This window comes from Phragmites australis, chromosome 8 (genome assembly GCF_958298935.1).
Source record: "Phragmites australis chromosome 8, lpPhrAust1.1, whole genome shotgun sequence".
Taxonomy (NCBI): Eukaryota; Viridiplantae; Streptophyta; class Magnoliopsida; order Poales; family Poaceae; genus Phragmites; species Phragmites australis.
In genome coordinates, this window is record NC_084928.1 from 844231 (window position 1) to 871037 (window position 26807).

General features: G+C 43.1%; 5 protein-coding genes across 8 annotated transcripts; 3 read left to right on the top strand and 2 right to left on the bottom strand.

Moving 5' to 3' along the window:
- The first annotated feature begins 2745 nt into the window (after nucleotides 1-2745).
- Nucleotides 2746-11308, top strand: LOC133926128 (protein ENHANCED DISEASE RESISTANCE 2-like). Of its 3 annotated transcripts, XM_062371906.1 has the most exons (23): nucleotides 2746-3210; nucleotides 4028-4102; nucleotides 5087-5140; nucleotides 5575-5640; nucleotides 6019-6119; nucleotides 6197-6255; nucleotides 6361-6477; nucleotides 6593-6633; nucleotides 6738-6838; nucleotides 6915-7010; nucleotides 7643-7707; nucleotides 7788-7859; nucleotides 7956-8111; nucleotides 8268-8497; nucleotides 8610-8649; nucleotides 8761-8894; nucleotides 8988-9089; nucleotides 9738-9782; nucleotides 10188-10328; nucleotides 10402-10497; nucleotides 10700-10801; nucleotides 10898-11019; nucleotides 11190-11308. In XM_062371906.1, the coding sequence occupies exons 1-22, from the start codon at nucleotides 2965-2967 to the stop codon at nucleotides 11000-11002; spliced, it is 2244 nt and encodes a 747-aa protein (XP_062227890.1). In that variant the 5' UTR covers nucleotides 2746-2964; the 3' UTR covers nucleotides 11003-11019; nucleotides 11190-11308. The 3 variants fall into 3 exon arrangements, with proteins under 3 accessions (XP_062227890.1, XP_062227888.1, XP_062227891.1); XM_062371904.1 differs by having other exon boundaries at nucleotides 10898-11308; XM_062371907.1 differs by lacking the exons at nucleotides 2746-3210; nucleotides 4028-4102 and having other exon boundaries at nucleotides 5575-5645; nucleotides 10898-11308.
- A 343-nt stretch (nucleotides 11309-11651) lies between these two features.
- On the top strand, nucleotides 11652-14494 carry LOC133926131 (multiple organellar RNA editing factor 2, chloroplastic-like). The gene is made up of 4 exons (XM_062371911.1): nucleotides 11652-12315; nucleotides 12409-12506; nucleotides 12608-12673; nucleotides 14063-14494. The coding sequence occupies exons 1-4, from the start codon at nucleotides 11813-11815 to the stop codon at nucleotides 14203-14205; spliced, it is 810 nt and encodes a 269-aa protein (XP_062227895.1). The 5' UTR covers nucleotides 11652-11812; the 3' UTR covers nucleotides 14206-14494.
- LOC133926130 (uncharacterized) lies at nucleotides 14471-16209 on the bottom strand. 2 transcript variants are annotated; one of them, XM_062371910.1, is made up of 3 exons: nucleotides 15630-16209; nucleotides 14589-15116; nucleotides 14471-14509 (listed from the first exon to the last, which is right to left on the bottom strand). In XM_062371910.1, exons 1-2 carry the CDS (start codon nucleotides 16138-16140, stop codon nucleotides 14593-14595), a joined length of 1035 nt encoding a protein of 344 aa, XP_062227894.1. In that variant the 5' UTR covers nucleotides 16141-16209; the 3' UTR covers nucleotides 14471-14509; nucleotides 14589-14592. The 2 variants fall into 2 exon arrangements, with proteins under 2 accessions (XP_062227894.1, XP_062227893.1); XM_062371909.1 differs by having other exon boundaries at nucleotides 14471-15116; nucleotides 15630-16208.
- A 115-nt stretch (nucleotides 16210-16324) lies between these two features.
- LOC133926129 (chaperone protein dnaJ GFA2, mitochondrial-like) lies at nucleotides 16325-21913 on the bottom strand. The gene is made up of 17 exons (XM_062371908.1): nucleotides 21739-21913; nucleotides 21554-21637; nucleotides 21363-21454; nucleotides 20811-20894; nucleotides 20667-20705; nucleotides 20259-20384; nucleotides 19571-19621; nucleotides 19408-19495; nucleotides 19249-19313; nucleotides 19062-19136; nucleotides 18532-18604; nucleotides 18341-18429; nucleotides 18167-18238; nucleotides 17671-17727; nucleotides 17531-17579; nucleotides 16818-16884; nucleotides 16325-16742 (listed from the first exon to the last, which is right to left on the bottom strand). Exons 1-17 carry the CDS (start codon nucleotides 21860-21862, stop codon nucleotides 16643-16645), a joined length of 1335 nt encoding a protein of 444 aa, XP_062227892.1. The 5' UTR covers nucleotides 21863-21913; the 3' UTR covers nucleotides 16325-16642.
- A 3051-nt stretch (nucleotides 21914-24964) lies between these two features.
- On the top strand, nucleotides 24965-25894 carry LOC133927831 (uncharacterized). The gene is made up of 2 exons (XM_062374218.1): nucleotides 24965-25339; nucleotides 25433-25894. The coding sequence occupies exons 1-2, from the start codon at nucleotides 25235-25237 to the stop codon at nucleotides 25730-25732; spliced, it is 405 nt and encodes a 134-aa protein (XP_062230202.1). The 5' UTR covers nucleotides 24965-25234; the 3' UTR covers nucleotides 25733-25894.
- The last annotated feature ends 913 nt before the right edge of the window (nucleotides 25895-26807 follow it).

Consider the following 26807-nt stretch of genomic DNA (forward strand, 5'->3'; position numbering starts at 1 on the left):
AGCTCTAGCCAACCTCCATCGACATGGATCCCACCACATATCAACGGTCGCACGAGGACCACCCCTAGGTAGCCCTCTTCCCACCTCCCTGCTCGTAGCATCATTCCGATCGAACTTCGACGACCATGTGGCCGCGTGATGCACTATGTCGGTGACATTCTATCCTCTCTATGTATGTTTAACTGATGTGTGAGACCTGCTATGCTGACTCAGTCGGACCCTAGCCACCTCAGTAACAGGATAGGCTGAGTTGTCACCACGTAGAATGAAATCATCATCAAAACCAACTAAGAAGTTAAATTGCACCGGTTTGAATAGTTGGAGGAGATGAGATATCTGGTTTTACAGTTCAGGGGGACAAATAGATTTGAGCAATAGTTGAGGAAGGTAATATTGACTTTTCCCTTTTGTTGGGTGGTTGTCATTCAGGATGCTTTAGGGGTATTTGGTTACGGGCTTGGAGGTGGCAAGCCAAATATCGATCATGGTTAAAGCCAAAACAATAATAAAATTTGATTAAAAAATAGTCGTTTGGTTCATGCTCAAACCAAATTTTGGTAACCTAAGCAAAACACAGGCGGTTAAATCGGCCACTAAAACTCGTCCTCACTGCTAGTTGACTAGAGACGGGCATGACAAAAAAAAAAATAGACACAATCAAATTTTGACTTGGAACCAAACTCCAGCTAAATCACAAGAACATAATCAAAATTTGGTCGGACTACCTAATGTCAGGAACTAAACATACCCTTAATTTAAATCCACGGGCCTCTTTTGTGACGAGTGCTAGCCAAAAAATTGTTACAAGGTTGTCATTATTCTAAAAAGCAAAAAGAAACGAAAATAAGGAAAAAAAAACTTTGGAGGTAGACCGCAAGTGTGCGGACTACCACGCACTTAGAATGGTGTATGATGACGATAAACCCATAATCTTATGAAAAGCACACTGAGCAAACAAAAGAAATGACCTGTCGTTCTCTGGATGATTGTTGTATGTTCTCAACGCGGATTTTAAAGTAGCTGACGAGTGAGCATTGCTACAGACATCTTTGAAATCCAAGATAGGTTTGAAACACATCAATCTCCACTGTTTTAAAATCTATATTAGAAACATGTAATCGTCGTTCAGACACTGCTATAGAGGAGATATCAATGACATACTACTTTTGTTTTTTTAATGCCGTTTTAATCTTCAGCACATATAACAATATTGCAATAAATTTTTTCATATATAATATATTTATCCTTCTCAATTTTTCTTCAACATTTATCAATTAATATTACATAAACCACTAATCCACCACACTTATTGAATTGAAACTCCACTTTCTAATAGTATTTAATATGAACACTCTAATAAAACATCATCTTAAAAACCTAAAACAACATCTATTTAAAAATAAAATAAAATTTTAAAATAATACCTATTTGAGAGTAGATTTTTTCCTTGATCGTCACGGTAATCCTTCCTTCCAACCCACAACAACCACATGTCGACCAAAACACGCACAGACTGATTAATTAACTTCAGCCAAGTAGACATCATTAATTGCGGATTTGACCACGCAATTAACCCCTGGTCACCCACTCCGACCCCATCGCAGCCGTCCACGTGTCCACGCGGCGAGGCACGGACGGCCGGCAGGCTCTTTGAAACGGCTTCCGTGCGGGGAAGCGCGACGTGGGGCGCCATTCTTTTCCCGCCGCTCCCTGGCGATTTTTTTTTGCGAAGCGCCCCTTTCGAATAGGCTAATTAACAAAATGGGCCTTTTAGCGCATGGTATGTTACTATGTTTAATCACCTATGAGTTGAAGCAAAAGCTTAAAAAAAGGCACTAAGCTACTGGCCATTTGGCATCGACTTATATGTCTTCGGAAAGATGCTCACGTGGTGCTAATTTTTCATGAAAAGGCTTGACCTTTTTCTTTACTTGTTAGGATTAATTGGTTTATCTTGGTCAGACGCTTATGAAAACACACTTTAGTTTATCTGTAAATGTCACATGGTTAAAAGTAGCACACAGGTTCTGTAATGTGAAAAACTTAGGATAGCAAATAAATCCAAAAGTTAGTCATGCTAATAGTTGGTGTTTCAAAAGTTAGCGCATAGGTACTAAGATGGTAGTTGAGATGTCCACGTGGTTTATTACATATGTGGACCAAAGCGACATTAAGATGGACCTAAATAGTCTAAGGTAGATGGTCCAAGCTGTTCTAACATTCAAGTACATGTTGCTATATGAAAAAAATAACAATACTTAAAGGAGTCACATGTGTTCTTGGCTGGCTATGTAGTACTTTTGAAGCATTGCTTGTGTGAACTGTTTTGGTTGTTGTGAGGGTTGTCATTGGATGAGCTTTGCACTTTGACGTAGTGAAATTTTTTTAAGATTGCATTTCTTTTAGTACCATGTCTATTTTTCTCTTTTACCAAATCGGTCTCATGAATTCGAGTTGAATTTGGATACCTATGCGTTTATGTCCGAGTAATATTTTCTGTGCCAAAAGATTAACAAACCAGACACCAAATCCTGGTCGGATTCTGAACAGGTGCATGTCGAGACACGCACTGATGATTTGCTACTTTCTTTGACGAAGTGCAAATAAATCCAGGGACCTGCAAAAGACTCCAGTCGTGACGAAATAGTAATTTGAGTCAAACACAAGGACTCAACAAGAAAACGGGACACAAATAGAATTAATTAATGATATAGCGACTTCATAATCATAATAATTAACGTCCGCCTCAAACCTGGCCTCCTCTCCCCGCTTCCCCCGCCTCGAATCCCTCCCCTCCTCCGCCTCCGCCTCTTGCCGGACTCCGGCCGGAGCCCGCAATTCGCGGGCCCCACCTCACCTAGGGTTCCCCTGTTCACACCACTCGCAACCCCGTCTCGAGGGATGGCTCCGTGACGAGGGCGAGGGGCCTGGAGGAATTGCGACGGCTCGGGAGTGGCGCTGAAGATGCTGAACTCGTCGGCGTCGAGGCGGGAGGCCGCGAGGAGCGGCGAGCTCCCGCGACCCTCGGCGGCGGCGGCGATGGCGCGGAGCGGGGAGCTGCCGAAGGGCGCCGCGGCGCCGGTACGACACGAGGGGTGGATGGTGCGGTACGGGCGGAGGAAGATCGGGAGGTCGTTCTTCCATACGCGCTACTTCATCCTCGACAACAAGCTGCTCGCCTACTACAAGAAGGAGCCCAAGGACAACATGGTAGGCGATGCATCGTGCAGTGTATTCTCTGAATTTTGCCGCAGGGGTCCTTAGAGTTGTGATCCATCTGTTGAGGAAATCTGCGTTGCTCTGTTGTGAAATTTGGCTGCAGTTCTAGTTACTTCAATTAACTGTGGCGGTCAGATTGCTGTGGGAGTTTGTTTGCATGAGTCCTGATGTGATGCATAGACTTTGGGTTTTCCCTCTCGTAATTTTTGAATTTTGAGGGTTTGACCAGATTGAGATGCATGGAACTGGGTCTGGACTCTGGAGCAGTTCATGGAATAATTGTTGTTTAATGTAGGAATCATGCGAGCTGATGCCAATTGTGAACTGTGAAGCTTCAGGATTTTTATTTTAAATAGCAGATGCTTTATTGATGCTGGAGCTGTTGACCATTTGGGTAATTAGATGCTTTATTTATTAATAGAGTCCGGGAAGTGCTGATTAATGACACACTTGTTAATAAGTGGAGTTTTCGTCCTCTGTTAATCATGTAAGCAACTTGTTTGGCCTGCCTGGACTTTTTTAGTGCTCCAATCATTCAAAATAATGATTAGCTGTAAAGTTGCTGCTTTCATGGATCCAAAGCATATTTTTGAGATTAAGAATATTTCTAGTTCGTAAGCAATTACAATGATCCTTTTTTAAAGTTTATGAGCTTTATTCATCCTGTGCTGTGCCTTAACGAGAGTATTGCAAACTAATATAAAGCATTCCAGTGTCATTGCAGTGCATGGTTTAATGCGAGCATTCCGCAAAAGGTGGATGGTTACTGTTGTATTTGATTTTTTACTCGATGTTTTTGGGTTTGCAGATGCCACTCAAGTCAATTCTTATTGATGGAAATTGCAGAGTTGAGGATAGAGGGCTTAAAACACATCATGGGCAAGTACGTTTGCTCTTCCCGTTTGTTTGCATCATCTAGCATAAGCAATGAGTGTGGCATGTGCATGTTGCATTTTCAGTTACAGGGCACATGCACATTAATTCCTTATACAACAAATACTTGGTGGTAGTTTTTTCTTGAATAAATTCACAAATATTTCACCTACAAAAGCTACTGTTGATGTTCCATCATTTACCCCAGTTATTCTATCAACTAGTAAAATATAGAAGTATTGGGGAAAAAACTTGTCAAACTGTATTCACTCGAACCTTCTAACGTGGGACCCAGTAACCCATCACCATGACACACCACATCAGCCACTCAGGCCCCTACTAACGGGTGCTTGGATTGGTGGGTGGGGGTGTTACACACCTTCCTTTAAGGGATAATGACCTGACATCACACCACATGTGGTAGGTGCCCAAAACCATCACTTTGTGCAACCTTCGTACCATGGGCACCCATGAGGGTTAGCATGTACATGTGCAACTTGGGTTGATGCTCTGATACTATCCGCAACACCCTAGGGCCCAACATATGATCAAAATCAGTACCCTATGTGGGATAGGTCTATAGATGCATGCCAGCTTACTCCATGTAAAAGGGTAAACCAAGAAGTACTATGTTTGGGCCAAAAGGTATTATATGCTAGTACAATTTGCTTCAAACTTTCAATGTCGGACTAACCCATCACCACAACATACCATGTGGCCCACTCGGGCCCCTACTACCAGGTAGGCCGTAGGGGTGTTAGAAATATTTTGCAAAAATATCTTTTCAAAGGCTAAAATTTGTATACTTGCCTCGACCAGCAATAGACAAATCATCTTCAATGGCTGTATTGTAAGGATTTTCTGCGGTTTCTGACTTTCTGTATCTTATTCATGAATGTTGTGCACACTCTAAACTTATTTCTGTCATTTGCTTGAAAATTTAAGGTAATTTTCTTTTTCTTCTTCTCATCATTAGTCCTGTTAAATTTTGCAGATGATCTATGTGCTATGCATTTACAACAAGAAACAAAAGGAGACTCAAATCACGGTTTGTTATAACACTGAGCCCTTCAATGCTTTCAGAGCTATCTGACTATATGTCGTAATAACTAGTTTTAAATTTGGATTTTATGATGTTCTTTTACCTACATTTGACAGAGAAATTTCTTCGTAATTATTTTGTACTACTGCAAATATGCAGCAAAAGCAAATGCTATGACATGTTGTCAGATTTTTTGACCCTCAATTACAAAACCGTCTAAGATTCCCATTTGCTTCATTTTTTAAAGTTGAAGGTATAGTTAGCAAATGTCAGCCACCTTTGCAGTTCAGGATGAAAACTAGATTACTGCTGCGTGTACTTTTTCCTCTTTTTTTCAGTCTGCCAGCTTGTGTTGTTACTTGTTAGTCACTTTTTCTTTGTGATAAGGTAACTTTTGCTATATTGTCCATCATTGATATGAATACTCTGTGTTCAACCAGATGGGTGCAAATGATATTGAGGATGCCCTGGCCTGGAAAAGGAAGATAGAGCTTCTCATTGATCAGGTGTAGTAAGTCCGACTAACTTGAATAGAGCCCTCTAAACAATTATCTATGTATATATGGCATTTCTGAACAGAAACAAGGATTAGATGCTACAGCATTTTTTTCATTATTTTCTTACTTGGTGGTAATGGCATGCCAGTGAATATAATTATTTCTAGACAGTATTGAAAAAGAGAGTTGCGAACATTCTGCTATGTGCTTGTTAAGTTCCATAAGAGGTCTATCAATGCATTAACTATATATAATCAGGCACCTGGTTGATCATTGACCAGAATTATTGTCAGAACATCCAATTGTCAGGAAATTGTGTTTAACTGCAAAGTATTTTGTAAATGCCACATGCCCTTATGCTAAATGTCAGTGATCTTCATTGTGCAGCAACAAGATACTACGACAGCTAAAAACCGTAAAGCTTTCGCTTCATTGGACTTTGACATGGATCTTGGAGGACCATTTTCGTTCTCTGATCATGACAGTGGGCATGTGAAGTTTATCTTGTTTTATAATTGCATATTAGTCCTTTCTTTTTGTTAACTGGTTATTTATTCTACTGCAGACCTGAAGATGAAGAACAGCCCCGGCCCACCTTGCTTCGCAGGACAACTATAGGGAATGGTACAGTTCTATTACATAGTTCTTCTATTGTCATAAATCTTATTTGATAGTTTATATTGACCTACGGCTATTCCACGGAACTTGCTTTGTCATTTATTCTGCTAGGCCCTCCTGATTCAGTACATGACTGGACCAAAGAGCCTGATATTGGGCTGTCAAATCAGAATGACACCAATCAGGCTTACTCCAGAAAGAACTGGCGGCTACTTAGATGCCAGAATGGCAAGTTTGCAGTTCATTTACATAAATTATTGATCCTTCCTATTAGAGGAGACTTTGAAATCAAGTAAAATGGTGTTATACTGGGACTGAGGGTATCCTGTTTTATCATTGGCAGGATTACGCATCTTTGAAGAACTTGTGGAGGTTGAATACCTTGTATGTAGCTCCTCTTGCGGTCTTGCCTATATATTGTTGTACAGTGGATGAAACTCTCTGCTTATGTTGACAGAATGACCACACTTGTTTCTTGTTATGTGCAGGCAAGAAGCTGTAGCCGAGCAATGAGGGCTGTCGGAGTTGTGGAAGCCACATGCGAAGCCATTTTTGGGCTTGTAATGAGTATGGATGTAACACGATATGAGTAAGTGTTTGCTGTTTTACTTTCTCATCGTCCTTCAATGGATATTGACCCCAGTGTTCTTTATTCTTCACTGTAGGTGGGATTGTAGCTTCCAATATGGGAGTTTAGTTGAAGAGGTTGATGGTCATACTGCAATACTATATCATCGACTGCAGCTGAACTGGTGTTCAATGTAACTACATTTTTGTTGTGTTACCTATCAGTTATCACCTGTTGCTTCTTTCTAACAACTCGCATGATGTTTGCATTGCACATCCTCTTAGAATGATGATGAAAGAATACCCTGATAGCTCAATAACTATGAACACAAACTTTGATTTATTTAGATTTGAGTTCAGAATTTTGGAATGAGACGTATACTGTAGTACATGCAGATTGGCATTGCCTGCACCCAGTACCAAATCCAGTATTCTTTGTACTGCCTGGGTGACTGAATGCACCAGTACCAGGCAGTATGCAACAATTCAGTATGTTTTACAGTATCTGGTATATCTTGTGAAATCATATAGTGGGTGTTTATATCCTTGCTTAAGCCTCTTGCATTACTCTCAAAAAGTTTAAATCTATGATGTACCATGTAAAATCAACTTTCTAGATTAGCTCTGGAATGCTGGCACCTGGAAGGCATACTTTGGTATCTCTAGTCAGAGTTTTACCATTGAAAAGGGCAGGATGGAAACCTGCTACTGTTATGTGGCAGCACCATGAGGCATTGGATTCCAAAAGTCATATTGATATATTACACTGCAGACCGCACTACCTCAGATTTGGAGTTACATGCTTCCATCTTATGTGAACATGCAGGTTGGTCTGGCCCCGAGATCTTTGTTATGTACGATACTGGCGGCGCAACGATGATGGAAGCTATGGTAATTTTTAAAATGATTTCCTTTCTGGTTACTCATCCATCGAGAGTGCCCTGTTTGATGCTTTGTGCTTGAACTTACAGTTGTGCTGTTTCGATCTACTGAACATCAGAACTGTGGCCCCCAACCAGGATTTGTGAGGGCTTTTATCGAAAGTAATTTGCCTTTTGCTTGTCAGGAATCCACCCTTTTGTTTTGTTTTGTTAAGTTTTGTCAACTTTGTTTTTTTCCTTAACATCCTACTATTTCAGGTGGAGGTTTCAAGATTTCTCCTCTCAAATGTCTCAACGGGAGACCGCGCACTCAAGTTCAACACCTTATGCAAATTGATCTTAAGGGATGGGGCGTGAACTACTTTCCATCATTCCAGTACCACTCTTTGTTGCAGATGCAGAACTGTGTTGCTGGTACAAAGTACACACAACTATTTTAACCTGTAATTACATGATGTCTTGATTATCCATTCATGATAGAAGTGCAAATAAAGTATGGTGAAGGCTCTCATTGTCCCTTTTCCTGAGGGTTCGTGGCTGTTATGGTTTGACAATTACATTTATGTCCAGGATTGCGTGAATACTTTTCCCAAACGGATGAAATTCATATAGTTCCAAGGATTCCGGTGATGGATAATATGGTCAATGCGGTCTCAGTGAAAAAGGATAAGAAGCTTCAAGATGTTGACTCGAAGACCAAACAAGCAGATTCAGGACAAGCTGATAACAAGGGTTTAGATATGATAGATGAAGAGTCAGATGAAGATGATGATTATCAACTTCCTGAAGCTAGCTTGGAGGTGAATGGCCTATTATACAGCTATGCCTTAGAACATTCGTACTACTGTAGTTTGCAAAGAGTTTTACTGTTGGTTCGCTTTACAATAAAGTTTCATTGCAATTCATGCACAGGAAGAACCTACCAAATCTGACAGCGATGCTAAGTGCTCAGGTTCTTTTCTTTTCTAACTCCATGCTTGTATTCTGATATCCATATTAGTTACCAAGTGATTGGCCATTTTTTAACCTGACCCCTTTGCCATCATATTTGGTGATCCTTCAGATCCAATAGATTTGTCTGGGTTTTCGGGCATTATTCGTCAGGATGCAAATGAGAAAAGTCGTAACTGTTGGACAGTACCTGATAGCAAGATCTTTAAAGTTCGTAGCAAGAACTTTCCACATGACAAATCCAAGGTCTAAACGTTCAAGTAACGCAATAGGTTTCTTTTCTTTTTGAAGAATAGCACATGTAATCAATGACTTAGTATGTTCTCATTTGACTTACAGGTACCAGCAGGGAAGTACCTTATGGAGCTTGTAGCGATTGACTGGCTTAAGGATACCAAGCGTATGGATCATGTTGCCAGGCGGAAAGGATGCGCAGCTCAGGTAAGAAATGTATTATGTTTGCTTAATGGTTCATTCATATTTCCGTGCACCTTTTCTGTAATTTTCTTTGCATGGTTACATTGACACATGAGACGCCAGTCTCTAACCTGCAAAGCAGAACTTGGAATGATAGAATACTTCTGTCTTGGAGAACAGTTGGTTCAACCAAAATTATACTTTAAATACATCGATGTAGCTGTTCCCTGTTTTAGTAAACCTTGTGCTAATGCTTTTTCTTTCATATATATTTTAGGTGCCTCATTTAGTTGTACTCTGCAATCTGCATAGTAGTGAGTACATGAGATGTGTAAATATCTCTATCATGTGAAAAGATAATATGTAATATGATTTACATACGACCGACCAATCATGTGAATTCTGGACAATATACAAACAAATACTGGGTCTGTATTTGAATAATTATCGTTCAGACTTTTAGCTGGCTCTGGGTTAGATTACATCAGGCAAAGTTTGAAATTGAACGTTTATGGCACATTGTCATTTACCATGGAAGGTATAGGTTGGAGAGAAGAAGAGAGACCATGCATGTGAATAGCAGTGAAGATTTCTTGCCTTTGGTTAGGACTGTCCTAACTTATCCGGTGCTATTGCTACATGATGATTTTAACCGAGCCTTAAAATATGTAGGTTGCTGCCGAGAAGGGGATGTTCACTTTTCTTGTAAACATACAAGTAAGTTTGTTTTTCACACTCCTCCCCCATTGTCCATTTCTTTCTGTCCTGGCCGCACCTTTTCTCACAAAGCAACCACGATATATAAATATGTTGGTTCCTTGCTCAGCAATCTGCATCTGTTCTTGTAGAAGGCCTATTGGGGTTTGTTTCATAAACATTAGAAATACGAGCAGGTGCAGTATACTGCTGTGCAAGTTTCATATGATTAACATACTGTTTGCATGGTTGTTGGTTTGTAGCTTTAGCCAGTTGTATTTTTATAACTAAATAATATAATCTTCGTGTGCCCTCAGGGAAAAAAGATTAATCTGTTTGGCTTTTCTTTAATTACATGTTTTTCATCCTATCAGTGCTTTTCTTCTGTACTTAGGTTATGCTGGTTAAGTCACTATGCTTTTGCAGATTCCTGGATCAAGCCATTACAGCTTGGTCCTCTATTTTGTCACAAGCTCCTTGAAGAAAGGATCACTATTGCAGCGTTTTGCTGATGGTGATGATGATTTTCGAAACAGCAGATTGAAGCTTATCCCATCTGTTCCAAAGGTCTGTTCCAGTGCAAAGTCATATAGAGTACTTATGTTAGCCGTTGACACTTTAGCATACTTGAATTGTTCAGGGGTCTTGGATAGTGCGGCAAAGCGTTGGAAGCACCCCTTGCTTACTGGGGAAGGCTGTCGATTGCAGCTATTTGCGTGGTCCTGAGTACTTGGAAGTAAGGCACTAAATATAGTTGCAACTCAAATTCTTTTTTGTTGATGAACAACAAAGCGATTCTATTTTTTTTTACCACAAAGGAGCATTCTATTGATCGTGTGTGAATAAATCCTTCTAGAGGTTATGATTATAGCATTAGAACAATTGATCCTTTGTGAAAGTTTTGGCTTCGTATGAACACACGAGCCACTCTTCTGCAGGTAGATGTAGATATTGGTTCATCAGCAGTTGCAAATGGAGTTCTAGGCTTGGTGTTTGGTGTTGTTACCACATTGGTAGTTGACATGGCTTTTCTTATACAGGTAAACCCCTCTGAAATCTTTGATTTCAAGGCTACAGCATTAAGTTTAAATAATCTCTCAGCCAAATACACGTTTTTGTGACTGTTACACGTGCAGGCAAACACCTACGATGAGCTCCCGGAGCAACTTCTAGGAGCTGCGCGGCTATCACACATCGAAGCCTCCACAGCTGTAGTTCCTGAACTTGATAATACTTCCTGAGCGGAATGAATCAAGTGGTGCGGATTCTTTTATTCTTTCCTCATACTCTCTCCATTTGTCCGGTCACTGCAACATTTTGCAGTTTGGTAGCATCACCAGTGAAGTTCAGATAGATACTGCAGCAGTCTTCAAGCGCATATACCTTGCCCTCATACAGTTTTGCCATTTTCTTTTCTCTTTTTTACAGCCTTGTTGGCCCATCTTTTAGATCAAGGTCAATTAGTTGTTGCCATCCAGTAGATATTAATATATCAGGTAAGGGAATGAGGATATGAAAGTGACTATAAAACATGGTTTGGAAGACAATTCATGCACAGACGTCAGTAGCTCGATTTTCCGTTCGTTTTTGCTCCTCTCTGGTAAGGGAATGATGATACAGCGGTGTTGTAGCCTAATGTTTGAACGATACCTCAGTGAGACGATTCATTTGGTGCGTTCACCAGTGTACCATAGCATCAATACATTCGTTGCTCGTTTTTTTGTTCTTGTTTTTGTTTTTTGGAGAGGGTATTCGTTGCTCGTTTGTCCATTGAGCTTATGATCTAAGTTTTGGTACCGAAGTCTTTTCGATGAGCTTATGAGCGAACATGCACGATGTTTGTATTGCATCAGGGTGTTTGCGCTGTGCACCCAATATGTGAGTGTGGCAGCACTTCGGATTTCACATCTTCAGCAAAGATAATCTCAATAACAATCAACGACATAGATATTGTGGTCTGCATCTGAAAAAGCCAAATTAACTAGGCTTCATTACTCTTCAAACCAGGCCCATGAAAAGCCCACCTCAAGCCCATCTCCGCCCAAAGCCCAATGGGCCTAAACCCCCGTCATGCAGCTTTAAATTCGCGCTCCAGACCCTCCCACACTTGTCGCATCCATTCCGCCGCTCCACTCCGCTGCCGCCGCCCGCTAGGGTTTTACCGCACCACCATGGCCGCTGCCGCCGCCGCCGCCGCCCGGAGGCTTCTCTCCCGCCGCGCCTCCTCGTTCTCGGTCCCCACGCTCCTCCGCCGTGGGCCGGCGGCGGCTGCCCCTGAGCAGCAGCTGCTGCTGCGCCCGGCCGCCGCTGCCGCGGTGGCGGCCTCTCGCCTCGGCTTCCCGCGCTGGATGGCGCGGCGGCCGGGTGGGGACGGGTACTCCCCGATGCGGTCCGGCGGGGGTGGGGACCGCGCGCCGACGGAGATGGCGCCGCTGTTCCCGGGCTGCGACTACGAGCACTGGCTCATCGTGATGGACAAGCCCGGCGGGGAGGGCGCCAGCAAGCAGCAGATGATCGACTGCTACATCCAAACCCTTGCGAAGGTCCTCGGAAGGTACAGCTCTTCTCCGACCGCCGATTCATTAATGCATCCCTTCTTTTCCAGATTCGTGATATTTTCCAACCTGGCGTTTTGGCTGTGCTGCAGCGAGGAGGAGGCGAAGAGGAAGATCTACAACGTCTCATGCGAGAGGTACTTCGGGTTCGGGTGCGAGATCGATGAGGAGACATCCAACAAACTCGAAGGTTTGTTCTGTCCTATGGGTTATGATGTGTTCTTAGTTTCTTACCCTGCCGCTCAACACCTGAGACGTATCTGATGCAATGTTGTTTATGTTGTACTGCAGGGCTCCCTGGTGTTCTCTTTGTGCTCCCGGATTCGTATGTTGATCCTGAGTACAAGGACTATGGAGGTAGATTTCTTGCACCACCGATATGGTTTTTCTATGGGGAACCAACTAGTTTGTATGAAAAAAAAGGGTGTAGTATCTAGTTCACTGAATGTTTCCTTAGCGTTGTTCACAGTATATCACTTTTTAGCACCACGAAGCCTGCAATGGAATTGTTTCCTTTCCATGTCTATGGAATGGAATGCCGACTCAGTTAGCCACCTCAATGAAATGGAACAGTGTGTATATCACTGGGTTGAGGCATTGTTCCACTGTTGTATCTTCAAGCCCGGCCGGTCCTAATCACATTGATATTCTAGTCCATCTTGGCAAAGCTGTGAAGCCTTTCAGGCAATGCCCTGCTTTGAATGCTAATGGACTAATAAAATTGTCTCTCTAACGGTTCTGCATCTCAATGAAATGAGGTTCAGATCAGTAGGGATGAGACATTAGCTACACACTTTTACCCATAAGGTCTTGATCATTTTGAGGCTTTTGTCCGTTTTGTGTTCAGTAGTTCAGCTGGTGACCATTTATGACCAAATTCGGCTTCTAGTCCATCTTGGCAAAGCGGTGAAGCCTAGTTGGCAATGTTCTGCTTTGAATGCTAATGGACTGATAACAAGTCTCTCTCTAACGGTTCTGCACCTTAATGAAATGGGGCACAGATCAGTAGGGATGAGACATTATCTACACACTTTTACCTCAGGTTGAAAGATTTTTTCTGTTTTGTATTTAGTAGTTCAACTGGTGACCATTCTTGACCAAACTCGTCTTCCTAGTCCATCTTGACAAAGCGGTGAAGCCTAGTTGGCGATGTCTTGCAATGAATGCTAATGGACTAATAACAAGTGTCTCTCTAACGGTTCTGCACCTTAATGAATAGGGCACAGATCAGTAGGGATGATACGTTGTTAATGAACATTTTCCATTCATCATGGAAAAAGTGAAATCATTATTAAAACCAACATTACTTTGATGTCTCAAGAGACTCTTGTTATGCCTCTTGTAGCATGCGCTTCACTTCATTTGCTGGCTTGTTGTTTTTCTCTTGTGTTTCTGATCCTACGGAATCCAGTTATTTGAATATGTTTGTGCCATGATATTCTTTAGTCCATCTTGGCAAAGCAAGGGAGTCATTTGGCAATGTCTTGTTTTGAATGCTATTGGACTTCAAGCAATTCTCGTTATCGGTTCTGCTCTTCACAACAATGGAGTAGTGCATCATTGGAGATGAAACATTAACAATGTATTCATGACCATTTACTTTATTTAGATATTTTAAGTGTCATATTATCTTAAATAGATTAACAATATATTGGAGTTTGCTTGTTGTACTCTGATTTGGTCTGCAATGGGGTGGTTACTCTTTGAAAATAATATATTAGCGTTTTGATCTTTTTTATTTTCCAGCTGAGCTCTTTGTTAATGGGGAGATTGTTCAGAGGCCTCCGGAGAGGCAAAGGAGGGTCGAGCCTGTGCCCCAGAGAGCAGCAGATAGGCCTAGGTACAATGACAGGACCCGCTACGCACGGAGGAGGGACAACCAACGGTGAGAAAGGTGATCCATCGATCGTGGACTTCGTGGACAGAATAACATCTACTGAATGGACAATCTTCCAGTTGCATGTTCACTTTATGCAGTCTAGTCTTTCGTTTGTGGGTGCTGGTTAATGGTGATCGCCCAACTTGGAAGTATTGTGCTCTGTAATTACTAGAGATTGGAAGAACCTGGCCTGGGAATGCACGGTTACTACAGCTATTTGCACTTGTAAATTCATTTCGTGATCGAAACTGCGACTTTCTACAGGCTAAGAAGACTTGAATAGTTCCTTGCTCCTTAAATTCTCCTTTTTGCTCCTGAAATCAGTGTTGTAGTTTCGGCATGATGCAGGTCATCACTTGTTTTTATTCCACATTAACACAGTGCAAGAATTACTTGGTCACAGTTGGGTGGCCTCAGCTTCAGCTGATTGCTGGTACAGCTCGACGATCTTCTCCTGTGAGAAGTCGGTGAAGTACCCCTTCCCGACGGCGAGCCCCTGCGCGGCCGCGAGCTGCTGCACCCTCTCCTGCACCTGGTCGGCGCCGACCCTCGCCGGGTCGAGCAGGTTGCAGGCGACCTCGGTGAGGCCCTCGGCGTGCGCGAGACCCATCGCCTGCACGGACTCGAGCCCGCCGCCGCGCTCGCTGACCGCCCGCGCGATCCGCTTTGCTGCACCCACGTCGGAGGTGTGCACGGGCACGTTGTAGTTGTCCACCCAGGCGGTGGCGCCGACGACCACCACGCCCTTGGACCTCGACGGCGTCCTGGGGCCTGCGTCCGGGGCGACGGGCAGGGAAGATGCGTCCGGCGCGCCCCGCCATTGGTCACCTGGCGAGTTGGGAGTGAAGTACCCGAGCTGCCTCCTGATGGAGGCCAGTGTCCTCCCTTGGCTGTGAGCTGCTCCGTACAGATACGTCGGCACTGCAGCATCAGAATGCACACAATCAGCACTAAGCATCTACTAATTCTTCCAAGCAATGTAGTGCTTCTACTCCTGTCTAAAACCTCAATTACAGTTTCGGCTTTTGCCATTGCATTTGTAATTATTTGGTTCGTGGTAAGAACCGAACAAGTTTTCGGAATCAGTGGCAAAGACTGAAACGGTAAATGAAGCGGTGGCAAGAACTTAAATTTTCCAAACTTTTTATACCAGTATACATTACATTGAAGTATTAGATATATGGCACATAGATGATATGAACAAATTCATCACTAAAACTTGTGGTTTGTCGCACAGAAATGATATGAACAAAATGATAGGTAAAATCCTGAAGGAAAGTAATACAAACTGGAGGGAATGATTCTTCTAGTTCTTTGATTTTTCTATATTTTTTTGGGAAATATGTCTCCGAGAATTTTATCAATGTGCTAATTAAGTCATTGCACAAAACAAGAGCATCACATTTGGGATGATTGGGAAGAAGAACCAAGTACCTCGAAGCTTGTCTCCGATGTCAGCCGCCACCACCCTGGCGAGCGCAGCGACATCCTCGAGGTGGGCCCCCGCCAAGGGGTGGAAGGCGACGTGGTCCACGACGCCGAGCCGCGGGTGCGCGCCGGCGTGGGAGCCCAGGTCTACGGCCTCGAGCGCGGCGGCGACCACGCCGAACGCGGCGCGCTGCAGGGGAGGGGGGCCGGCACCGGCGCCCGCGAGGCGCGAGACGAGAGTGTATCCGACCCTGTTGTAGGCGTCGTCGGCGAACGCGTTGACGAGCACCGCGGCCGGGCGGAGCCCCGCCGCCGCGCGCTCGATGGCCCGCAGGGCCGGCGCGTTGCGTGCCTCGGAGATGTAGAGCTTGCAGCACGCCAGCGCGGGCCTCAGCAACATTTTTCTGGGGGAATTGGAGATGATGGCAAAATTTTTGTTGCCGAGACGATGACAGCATTTGGTGGTGCCGGAGCAGGCTACGTTTTCTATGGAGACGAGAGGAGAACAAGCGTCCATGATGTTAACCACTCAACGAGACCTTCCAGGTAAAACTGCAAAACAAGCGTGCCGGGCCACAGAAATTGTCCATCCTTGTAGCTCAGCATAGCACAGCACAGCAATGCATCTACCGGCCTTCTGTCTGCTCAGCACACCCCACATGTTAGGAACTTGCAACTTCCTTTTGTAATTTTAGTCCATCTGAAAACCGAAACCTCCACGTGTATCATGAATTGACAGCGGTACCGTGTGTTTTACATGTCACCCTGATCCACAAAATTGTAGAAGGGTCCCTGCACGTCTTGCTAGTATTGAGCTTAGGAGATTACACACATTGGTCAGGGTGATGTAGTATTATTCCATTTACAAAATCTGAAACCAAGATCTATATGCTGAGACGGAAATTCCATCGCAACCAACTATATTCTTGCACCTGCGAATTTCAGGCAGCAGCCTATTCTACCTCCTGATATAAGATCAACTAAGGCACTAATGGAACACGAATGGCTCTGAAAATCGGCTATCCTGATGCCCCAGCTGCCTTGGCATCCTTCTCGTCTTCGCCTTGCTCTTCCTTTGCGAATTCCTCGATCAGCATCCGCTGTCTCGGTGTCAAATTCCTGCAACAAACTGTATGTGAGACTCACCTGTAACAGAACGGTGCAAGATGTAGTTCATTTTGAGGGGGGGCATACGCAGGGATGTTGACACTGAAATGGACATATTGATCTCCATAGTACGATGAGTTTCTTGTCTTGATTCCTGCAGGATACATCAATATTTAGATTTACATGCAAATGGAATGATTTAGTATATTAGGTTTATATGCAAATAGAAATGACTCAGTTGTATCGAGTTCCCAAAAAGCCATTAGTGTCACTAGTTCGTACAGAGCCGATGTGGCACTAGTACATCGTTTGAATGGCAGTTGAATGGGAGTTCATCTGAATGCCAGTTAATTTTTCCTAATGTTATTTTCCTCAAGTTTATTCCTTTCTTACGGCATAAGTTAAAAGAGATTTGCAAATGGTGATAGGTGATGGTCCATTTTTTTGGTTGCTTCACCAAAAGAAAAGAACAAGTCACATCACATTATGTTTCCTTGTGCTTTCGGATAGTCATTAGCCGAAATGCTTCATCTTGTATACATTCTGTTCCCTTATCTCTTTCCTGGCTACTTATTCAGTTTTCCTGTTTCACTTAACCTAATTGCTTTATTTTGTGGATGCCTACAAGTGCTTCCAACTGTTTGAAACTTCATTTGACAAGTTGACTAAATAACAGTTACCTTATGAAAATCAGGCATGAGAAAGAAAGATTACAAGTAAGCGTCAATCTGTGTTACGAAATGTAATTAAAGAGACAATACGATTACAGAACAGAATAAACAGTCTATACAGCAAATCACCTTTTCCTCTCAGAACTACTTTTTGACCAGGTTGACTACCAGGCTTGACCTGTGACAAGGTAGTCAGGCCAATGAAGAAGTTACCTCTTAGTAAACATACTAAAAGAATGCACAATGAAAGTAAACTGATCCAGACATACCTTTAGAACAACATCTCCGCTCAGAGTTGGGACTTGAACTGTCCCTCCCAAAATTGCCTATGAGGTATATATGAGTAATCAAAATCTGTATGCTACTAAAATATGCTAAGAGAATAATTGTAGCTTAATCAACAACTTTCACAGTAGTAGAGATGCTGGTGCACAGATATAGGCTAACCTGTACCAGAGATACTAGTACACAGTTATTTCATTTAAGGGGCACACACATAAGGTTCTAAGTCCCTTCTTGGTGCTAACACATGGGCTCCATCATGAGGCAGTCAGATCAATGTAAGGAGATACTGTTTGCTGTCCAACTGAGAGAACATAAAGAAACTAATGGACTGCCTTCAATGAACAAAAATCTGTTCTCACATTGATCAGATGTCTCAAAATGGACTTCACATTTTAGCACTGCAGAAAGGGGGTTAGCACCTCATGTACCCTTGATTCATAGGGTGCAGATAACCCATTGCAGGAAAATGTTCCAATTTACCTGAGTCACATTCAGGACAGCATCAACATGAATATCACCTTTCTCTCTTCGGAATACAGGATCCTCACGAACCTGGAAGAAGATTAGCCTTATGAAGGTTAACTAAATATCTTCACTCATTGGTCAATGATCATCAGTTGAACTACTAAATGGGAAAAGCCGAAGAGGACTGACCTTGACAGTAACATAAAGATCACCAGGACAGCCACTTGGATCTGCTCCACCTGATCTAGCCACCTTTATGGTATCGTCGTTATCCGAACCTGCACCAACAGAATAATGTGCAAGTACATTTTGTGACACAGAACCAGAGCATGCTGGCACCACCTTACCATTAAAAGGAATTACAACAACTTGAAACCTACCAGGCAGTATATCGAGGCGAACTGATTTCGTTCCTGGCACAACTTTGTTTCCTTTGCATGTCTTGCAAAATTCCTGAAAGAATGAAAATAAAATCATTACCACCATCTCATTGCAATCAATCAGAATTCAGAAGACATACACTATACAGAAAGTACATAGTGAACAAGGTAACTCAAGTATTTATCCTCCTTATCTGACATGAGAGAACTAGCTTTAGGTGCAGTTAGTAGCTAATCATTTATGAGTAATAGGATCACAAGTTGCAAAGTTCAAAAGTAGTTCAGGCATCAGAATCATCAGCCTCAATGAAATATATGTGCTGAAGTTGTACGGTAGTCAATTTCTGTGATCACAACACTATATCATAAAGAGCAATTCTAGGTTACCTGGACATATTATTCAAATTAGAAACATAGAATACTAGTTAGCATTCATAATGATTTATAAGAGGTCTGATACTATAACAGTGCCACACTAAATTTGCTTTTATCCTTCCAGCTGACATTTAATATTTAAAGGAAAATCCTACCTTCACAGTTTTCCCAGAACCGCCGCATTGTGTGCATGTTGATTGCATCCTGAAGATACCAGTTTGCATGAGAATCTGTCAACGTTAGAGAAAAAAGTACACAAATAAGAGCACTAGTAATATTTAAACAGAGATATCCCATTCCCACTGAATAGATAGATAACAAAGTGCTGGCAGAAGAACTAACAAATCCTGAACCCCTGCAAGCTAGACATGTTTCAGGTTTTGTTCCAGGAGGCACACCAGCTCCATCTGAAGAAAGAGTCCTCTTGTCAGCAAAAGGATACTTCAAAAGACACCATTAGATACCAAAATGCAGTCATTAAATAAAATCCTATCTACGTACTGCATGTTTCACACGTTACAGAAGTTTGAAAGTTGATCGTTTTGGTGCATCCTTGAACTGCTTCCATAAACAATATTTCAAGTGCAACCTGCAAAATGGGTTCCATGAAGCTGCAATTCACGGAGTGCACTAAATGTACAATAAAACTGAGTGTAGAAAACACCTTAACATCGCGTCCTCCAAATTCTCTGTCCCTGAAAATGTTCTTAAAGAACTTCATAATAAACATATATAAAAAAACAAATTAGTTTCCTTAGAAAGTGGATTGAGATATAAGAACCAACTAAAAGTCATCTGTTATCGAGCATGGAATAAAGAATGGAAACAAGAATGTAGAAATACAACAACCAACATATTTATAAGAACAATGAATATAAATATATAATGCCCCAATAAAAGAATCTGTTCTTAAGCTATGAAATAAATCAATGGAAACAAGAACTAAAAATATAATAACCATGTAACCAACAGGAAATTGTCTGTTTCACAAGCTATAAATAATGAAACAAAACAAATGCAAAAGCGCTTCCCAAATAAGAGCCCATCAGTACATGATGCTTTAGGAGATAATATAAATATATCATGTATATCAAATCAAATCATCTAGTATTGATGCCAAATTGGTTATTGTAGACAAAATTCTAGCATATAAAAAGAAGATAGAAACCATGGTATGTAGCTCCTGGTGAACACATTTTGTGCTGACACGAAAGCTATAGGCTAAAACAAAGTCTAAAGAAGCAAACCAACCGCTTACACGAATGCTAAGTCAAAAAGAAGCAAACCAACCAAACTAAAACACGGAAGCTATAGGCTATACAAAGAAAAACAATTACAAAGGGATGACATACGTCATTCACTCCACCACCACTGCCACCACTGAAAATATCCTCAAACGGATTTCCAAAACCACCCTCAAACGGATTGCCAGCTCCACCTCCACCAGCAGCAGCTTTCTCGTACTGATCCGGGCCAACCTGTAAGAATCAGAGCAAAGAGAGGCCAATGCCAATTCAATCACTGCCCAAGACTCCAGCTAAGCTTACTCTAAAAGTTAGTACAACGACCCTGATGTACAGCGTGGACAAGAGTCAATCAGACAACAAACTGAATTCTAAGTGGCAGCAATTATCGTGAGTTAAAAAATAACTAATAATAAGTATCAAATGTTCAGCTGCTTACGACTCATCACCGTATTTGTGATAGACATGGGCAGCAGAAATGTAAACGTAGATCATCAAAGATGGTTGAATTGTTACCTGATCATAGAGTGATCTTTTTTGCTCATCCTTCAGAGTCTACATTGAAGATTGAGGTTATGTGTCAGAACCCACAGAAGCTATTTGTATACCTTGAGTTAGGTAACCATACCACAGTGAATAAAAATAAAGTATCTCAAGTACCTCATAAGCTCGCTGAACCTCTTGAAACTTTCGTTCTGCATCAGCGTCACCTTTATTTGTGTCTGGATGAAGCTTTTTTGCAAGCTTTTAGGAGAAAGGAAACAGAGAGAAAAATGGCATGGTAAGGTAGATTGCAGAGAATGTAAACGAAATTGTCGATGAAGTAGTGTATGGAGAAAATGGAATATCCGCATGTCCTACCCTGAAAACACCAATGGTACACAAAAGGTAGATACAACAAAATATTAACCACGTATCAACAACATTGTTGGTACAAATGGGTGAATGCTGGTGTTCTTTGTAAACACAACTCTTATGGTGCTCATTGCAGACATTTAGCACGATTATGTTGCATTTGGAACTTCGAACATCTACTGACTGAAGTTGACAAACCATTTGTTCATTCTTAAGATATAGTACTTAAACTTAGAATTATAAGTACAACTTTGGTGCACCTAATTTAAACCCTAAGCATGCAGTATCATTATTAATCAATAACCACAACTAATTCCCTCAAAATGACAGGTCCAATTCAAGCCAACCAATCCATACCGCATAATACGCTTTCTTGATCTCTGCCTGGCTCGCGTTCTTGCTGACGCCGAGCACATCATAGTAGTCCCTCGCCGCCACGGGCCTGGTCCCTGCGCAACCACGCATCCAACAACAACCCACTCGACTCAGCCGAGCTCACCACACCAGAAACAAACAAGCCTTCTCCTTTCCCCATTATCTCAACTCACCGTGGAAGAACCTGTGGGCGCTGCTCGGCGATGAGAAGGGGGAACTCCGTAATTGCGCCGCGCGGGCCACGTCGGTCCATATCCCTGCACGAAACGGGAGCAGCCGAGGGAGATCGCGTGAGGGACAGCGCGGTGGCTGGGCTAGGTACGAGGAATCGGGAGAAGGACCTAGCGGCGAGGCTCACCTCTGTGCGCGCGCGGGTAGTGTGAGGCGGCGGTGGCGGCGGCGGCGGTGGCGGAGTAGGAGGAGGAGGAGAGGGAGCGGCGGGCGAGTAGGAGCGCGAGGCGTGCGCCGCCGGAGAGCCGCATGGCTGTGGCGAGGGAGGAACGTTCTGGAAGGAATACGCCGCTTCTCGGGCCGTTGGGACGTGGGCCTGGGAGTTTCTGTCTGTGCCCGAATTTGGAAGATTTTGCATATTCTTCTTTGTCTTTATTTTTTTAAGGAGGTTAATTATTCTTTTCTTCTTTTATTTCTCTTAGGGAGAATTATTTTTTCGAAGAAAGGGGGAGAAGTCTTTGATCATTTTGTTTTTCACATTGCTTCTTGATTAAAAAAAACCATGCCTGAAAAGGTGTTGCCAATGTTTTTATCAAAGGGAGATTGTGAGATCATGTTTGATGAAAAATTGGATTGGTGATGAAATTGACATAACAAAGTGATTTATGATGATGATATAGGTTGATGTGCATGCGTTGCTAATATATTGATTGGATATGCTTATGGTAGCATAGTGATGTGTTGTAGTTTGGATACGCTTCAGGCAGCGTAGTTGTGGTTTTGGTACGCTTGGAAGCGTAGTTGTGGTTTTCACGTGGATGCAATGTACTTATGTGAGTGATGTTGTGTGGACTGATCTTAAGTCAACTTGGAAAGAACTTGTGCTCATATGTTTTTTCTTGTTTGTTCATATGCATGTGTTTCTTGATGACAAACATGGTCTATGATGGGACCTAAACTATGTTTAGGAATGAACTGAGGTTCTAATGATTAAGGAGGTCATGTAAGATGTTTGGGATAGAGAACAATGCATACAGAGGCAACATGTGTTGGAGGTGTGCGTGGAGTCAATGGTTTGACTGAATGCATGATGGTCTGGTCGCAAGTGGTGGTCTGACCATTGGAACATGTAGCTGAAAGTGGTGTCGGCAAACTCTATCAGGAGTCTAACCTCCAGACAGGTGATCTGATCATTAAAAAGTTAGTTGGATCGTAGGAGGCGGTCTGACTAGAAAATGTTACGTTCACGCTGGGTAGTTTGACCACCAGTGGTCGTTCTTACTGCAGGAGACAACAAGGCTAGAGATGCCTCCGTTAGAGGTTGGTGGCCTAACCATAGGGCTGGTGGTCTATTTGCCAGGAGATGTTGTCTGACTACCGGGCACGATCCGAGCTAGTTTAAACTTGTATCTCTTGATTTTAAGCCATAGTTGGCTTGAGAGGCTATAAAAAGAAGGGGTCACAGCCAGGGAAAGCATCAAGATCCAGAGGAGAGCATAAGGTTTAGGTTTAGAAAGAGAAATACGCTTGTAGAGGCAGCTTTTGATCTAGAGAGGTAGAGGCGGCTTTTGATCTAGAGAATTCTATCTAGAGAGAGAGAGTAGAAGAGAGAAACCTAATTGATATTTTATGAAAATCCTTGTAAGGATGCTTTGTAGAGCTATCTTGTTAATTTATCTATGCAAGAAAACCAAGTTTCCAGCTTGGCGGTGAAGACAGAGTTGGTGCCAAACGGTGTGAAGGAAAGCATCATGGACTACCAAACAGAGTTGGTGGAACATGAACGTGGTACTGCCAATTATACTCCTCTTACCAACGGCAAGTCTGCACTGCGGAGGAACAACCTTTTTGACGATCGTCTCTTGGGGGCATGCAAGAGCGACAGTGTTGCCGAGGTCATCCTCACGTGGCACATCGCCACCAGCATCTTGGAGGTGAAGCGACCTCCTCAGACTCAGAATAAGGAGGAAGCAACCTGGAGCACAACGGCGACTAGGCTGTCCAAGTACTGTGCTTACTTGGTGGCCTTCCACCCGGAGCTACTGCCTGACAACCCGGACAAGGCGGAGCTCGTCTTCGAGGACATGAAGGAGGAGTTGAAGCGCATGATTGGGTGTCGAGGGTACTACCTCTCATCGCAGCGCGCACGGGTGGAGAAGATGATGGACGAGAAGACCACAGGCCGGAGATCAGAAAATCAAGCTGAAGCTGCAGGCCAGAGGGATCAAAGCAAAGTTGTACAAGACGGCGTAGAGCTAGGAACGTCGCTAATGGCCGAAGCTAACAAGTGGAAGGTATTAGCGGATGTGTGGACGGAGCTCGTCATCTTTGTGGCGCCGTCGAGCGAGGAGGAGCGTGTGATGGGGCACGAGGATGCCCTCATGCAAGGAGGCGAGTTCATCACCGTGCTCTGGGCTTTAGCCACCCACATCGGCGTATCTAGGCCGCCGACCAACAAATCAACGACGTCGACGACAGGTGGTCATATAGAAATAGCTTGAGAAAGCACAGGCCTGTGTGTGCATGGGGCTTCCTTACGTGCTTTGCGCTGCTGCTACCTTTGACAGTATTCTTCTGCTTTCGTGTGTGTGAATCTTGTCTTGGCGTGCATTCATGGAGAGTTTTTGCTTGTTTGATTTCCTCAGCTCCTTCCAGAGGGAGGAGATATGTGTGTGCAGTGTCTAATATAATGTTGGTTTCTTACGTTGTGCATGGGTGCAAGATGATTTGTAATTGGCATTGAATTTTCATACGAACGATATATCACACTACAGAGCATTTTATGTATTTAATTGCTCATCTGCTTTGCAAGGTTCTGCGAGCACTTTTGGAGTTTGATTCTGTTTCCAGTGTAGACGTATAACTAATTGATGATTTTTTTTAAAAAAAAATCGTCCGAATTGTAGTTGGATCATATGCCTTCCAATTAGAAATTTAATTTGCTTGCCTAATTGTGCCGATTATGCTTGAGAAGATATATGCACTGTGCCTTTTTATAAAAAAATTAAGAGTGTTTTGTTTCATGGGCCAGTATAATTAATATTGGCCACCATATTACAACTCCCTTACCCAATCGTTCACTTATATATGTCACTTTCTATGTTCTCCTTCCTACCATCAACAAGACAATAGCTTTGAAGTAGTACTCTCTCCGGTCAAAAACACATGATGTTTTTTATTTTTTACAGGCTTTCACGAGCAACTTTGATTACTATTTTTTATTAAAATATAGTTATAATATTTAATAAAAATATAATATTATAAAAGTATTTTTTAAGATAAATCTAAACATATAATTTTTATATTTTTAAATTAAATATTTTAAAAACTATTAACGATCAAAATTTTAAAATTTTAATTAGATCTTATCAAAACATCAAGTATTTATAATCGGAAGAGGAGTAAGACGCAACCAGAACCATAGGTATCTTTTGTGTACTATTTTTGGAACCAAGCTATTCATGACCCATGCCGCCATGCGTGCATGGCTAGCTCCTATGCCCCCTCCCAACCATTGATAACATCTCTCTATCTATATTTAATCAGCCCATAGAACCACAAGTTCTCTTATAAAAACGGATCATCTCCACCATTGCCAAACCACCTCCACATTCAGCACCTCCTCTCCTCCTTCGCCAACCAATAACCCGGCCGCCGCAACCGCCACAGCAGCCGGGACAGCCATGGGTGCCTGCGCAACTAAGCCCAAGACGCTTGAGGGGAAGGCCCCCCAGGAGGCCCCCATCTCCACACCCAAGGTTGCACCCGAGACCACCATCCCCACCGAGGTTGATGACGCGTTCATAAACTTGTATACATTGTTGCCCACTATGTTTTTTTCTTGAACTGATCCAAATGTGAACCATGTGATGCATATATAGGTTGCGGCTAATCAGGTTGTTGAGAAGGTGGTGGAGGAGGCCAAGGAGGAGCCGGCGGCGGTGGCAATAGCAGAGTTGCCTGCTAACGTCGAGCTTGAGCAGAAGGCTGAGGTGACTGATCCGGAGGCGATCGTCGAGCCCAAGCACAAGGAGGAGGACGTCGTGGAGAAGATCGTCGAGGAGGAGAAGCCCTCAGCCCTTGTCGAGGAGAAGTTCGCCACCAAGATGGTGGAGGAGCCCAAGGAGGTGGAGAAGGATGCCGAGGAGGAGGAGGAGAAGGAGAAGCCGACGCAGAGCTGATCGTCCATGTCAATTGGCTCCTGCTTGATCAATGTGCTTGCGTGCACTTCAATTCTCTAGAGTTGGCATATATATAGCTCGGGAGAGAGATCCACTGTGTAATCCTTGATGTCTCCCGTTTTTTCCTCCACGGGGTCCTAATAAACATCATTATTGGGCTTACTGAACATCTCGAACAAATTGATTGCCTTCCACTATTCCTCAATTTGATCCACTTTATAGATCATACGCTGAAATCTTCCCCTAATTTTCAATGCCATACCTTTGAAATTAAGCACATTGGAGTGACTCCCGTCCATGCAGTTCCGTTAATTCCCCCGGAATGAACACGTCAATAAGATCGAGATTGATCCGCACTTTTGATTCAAATATCCAGTTCCAAATTCAACGTCCAACAAATCTCATGGAAAGGCAAGGCGGGAGAAAGACGAACCATTGTGATCCGGCCGGGCGCCATGTGGATGCAGCCATGCGGATGCAGCCGTGCCGCCTGCTACGACGAGGCATCTACGGGCTGCGTAGATGGTCCTGGCTTCCGATCTGTCCCCGGCCTCAGCGTGGAGCCGTCACCGGCAGCCGCCTCAGCGCGGTTATCCTACGGCGTGGCGCCGGTTGAGGCCAATGAGACGAGCGAAAAGACTCGCCGGCCGGTTGCTAAGCCGCGGAGCCGGAGGCCGCAGGCCTTGGGGGCCTGTTATGTATAGGTCGCCCTGTGCGAACACAGACTCGACATCGCACACCCTGCCTCGGCCCAACACAGCTCACGTCTGCCCAACTCTGCCACACAACCCAGCCCATGTCGACTAGATCTTATGATTTTTTTTTATTTTGAAACTCCAAAAATTGTAAAGCTAGACGTCAGTTTAAAAACATTGTAAACTACACTTTTGTTACCGGCTAGAAGGGCGACATGTGGTGGTAGAAGTGCATATAGGTGAATCTAAGAGTATCTATTGACTCTCCTTAGTTCAACAAATAACAATATTTTTTTTTTCAAAACTAGTAGGATTTTGATTCAATTAGTATTATTGGTTAAACTAAAGAGGGTCGGTGGGTATTCTTAGGTCACCAATTG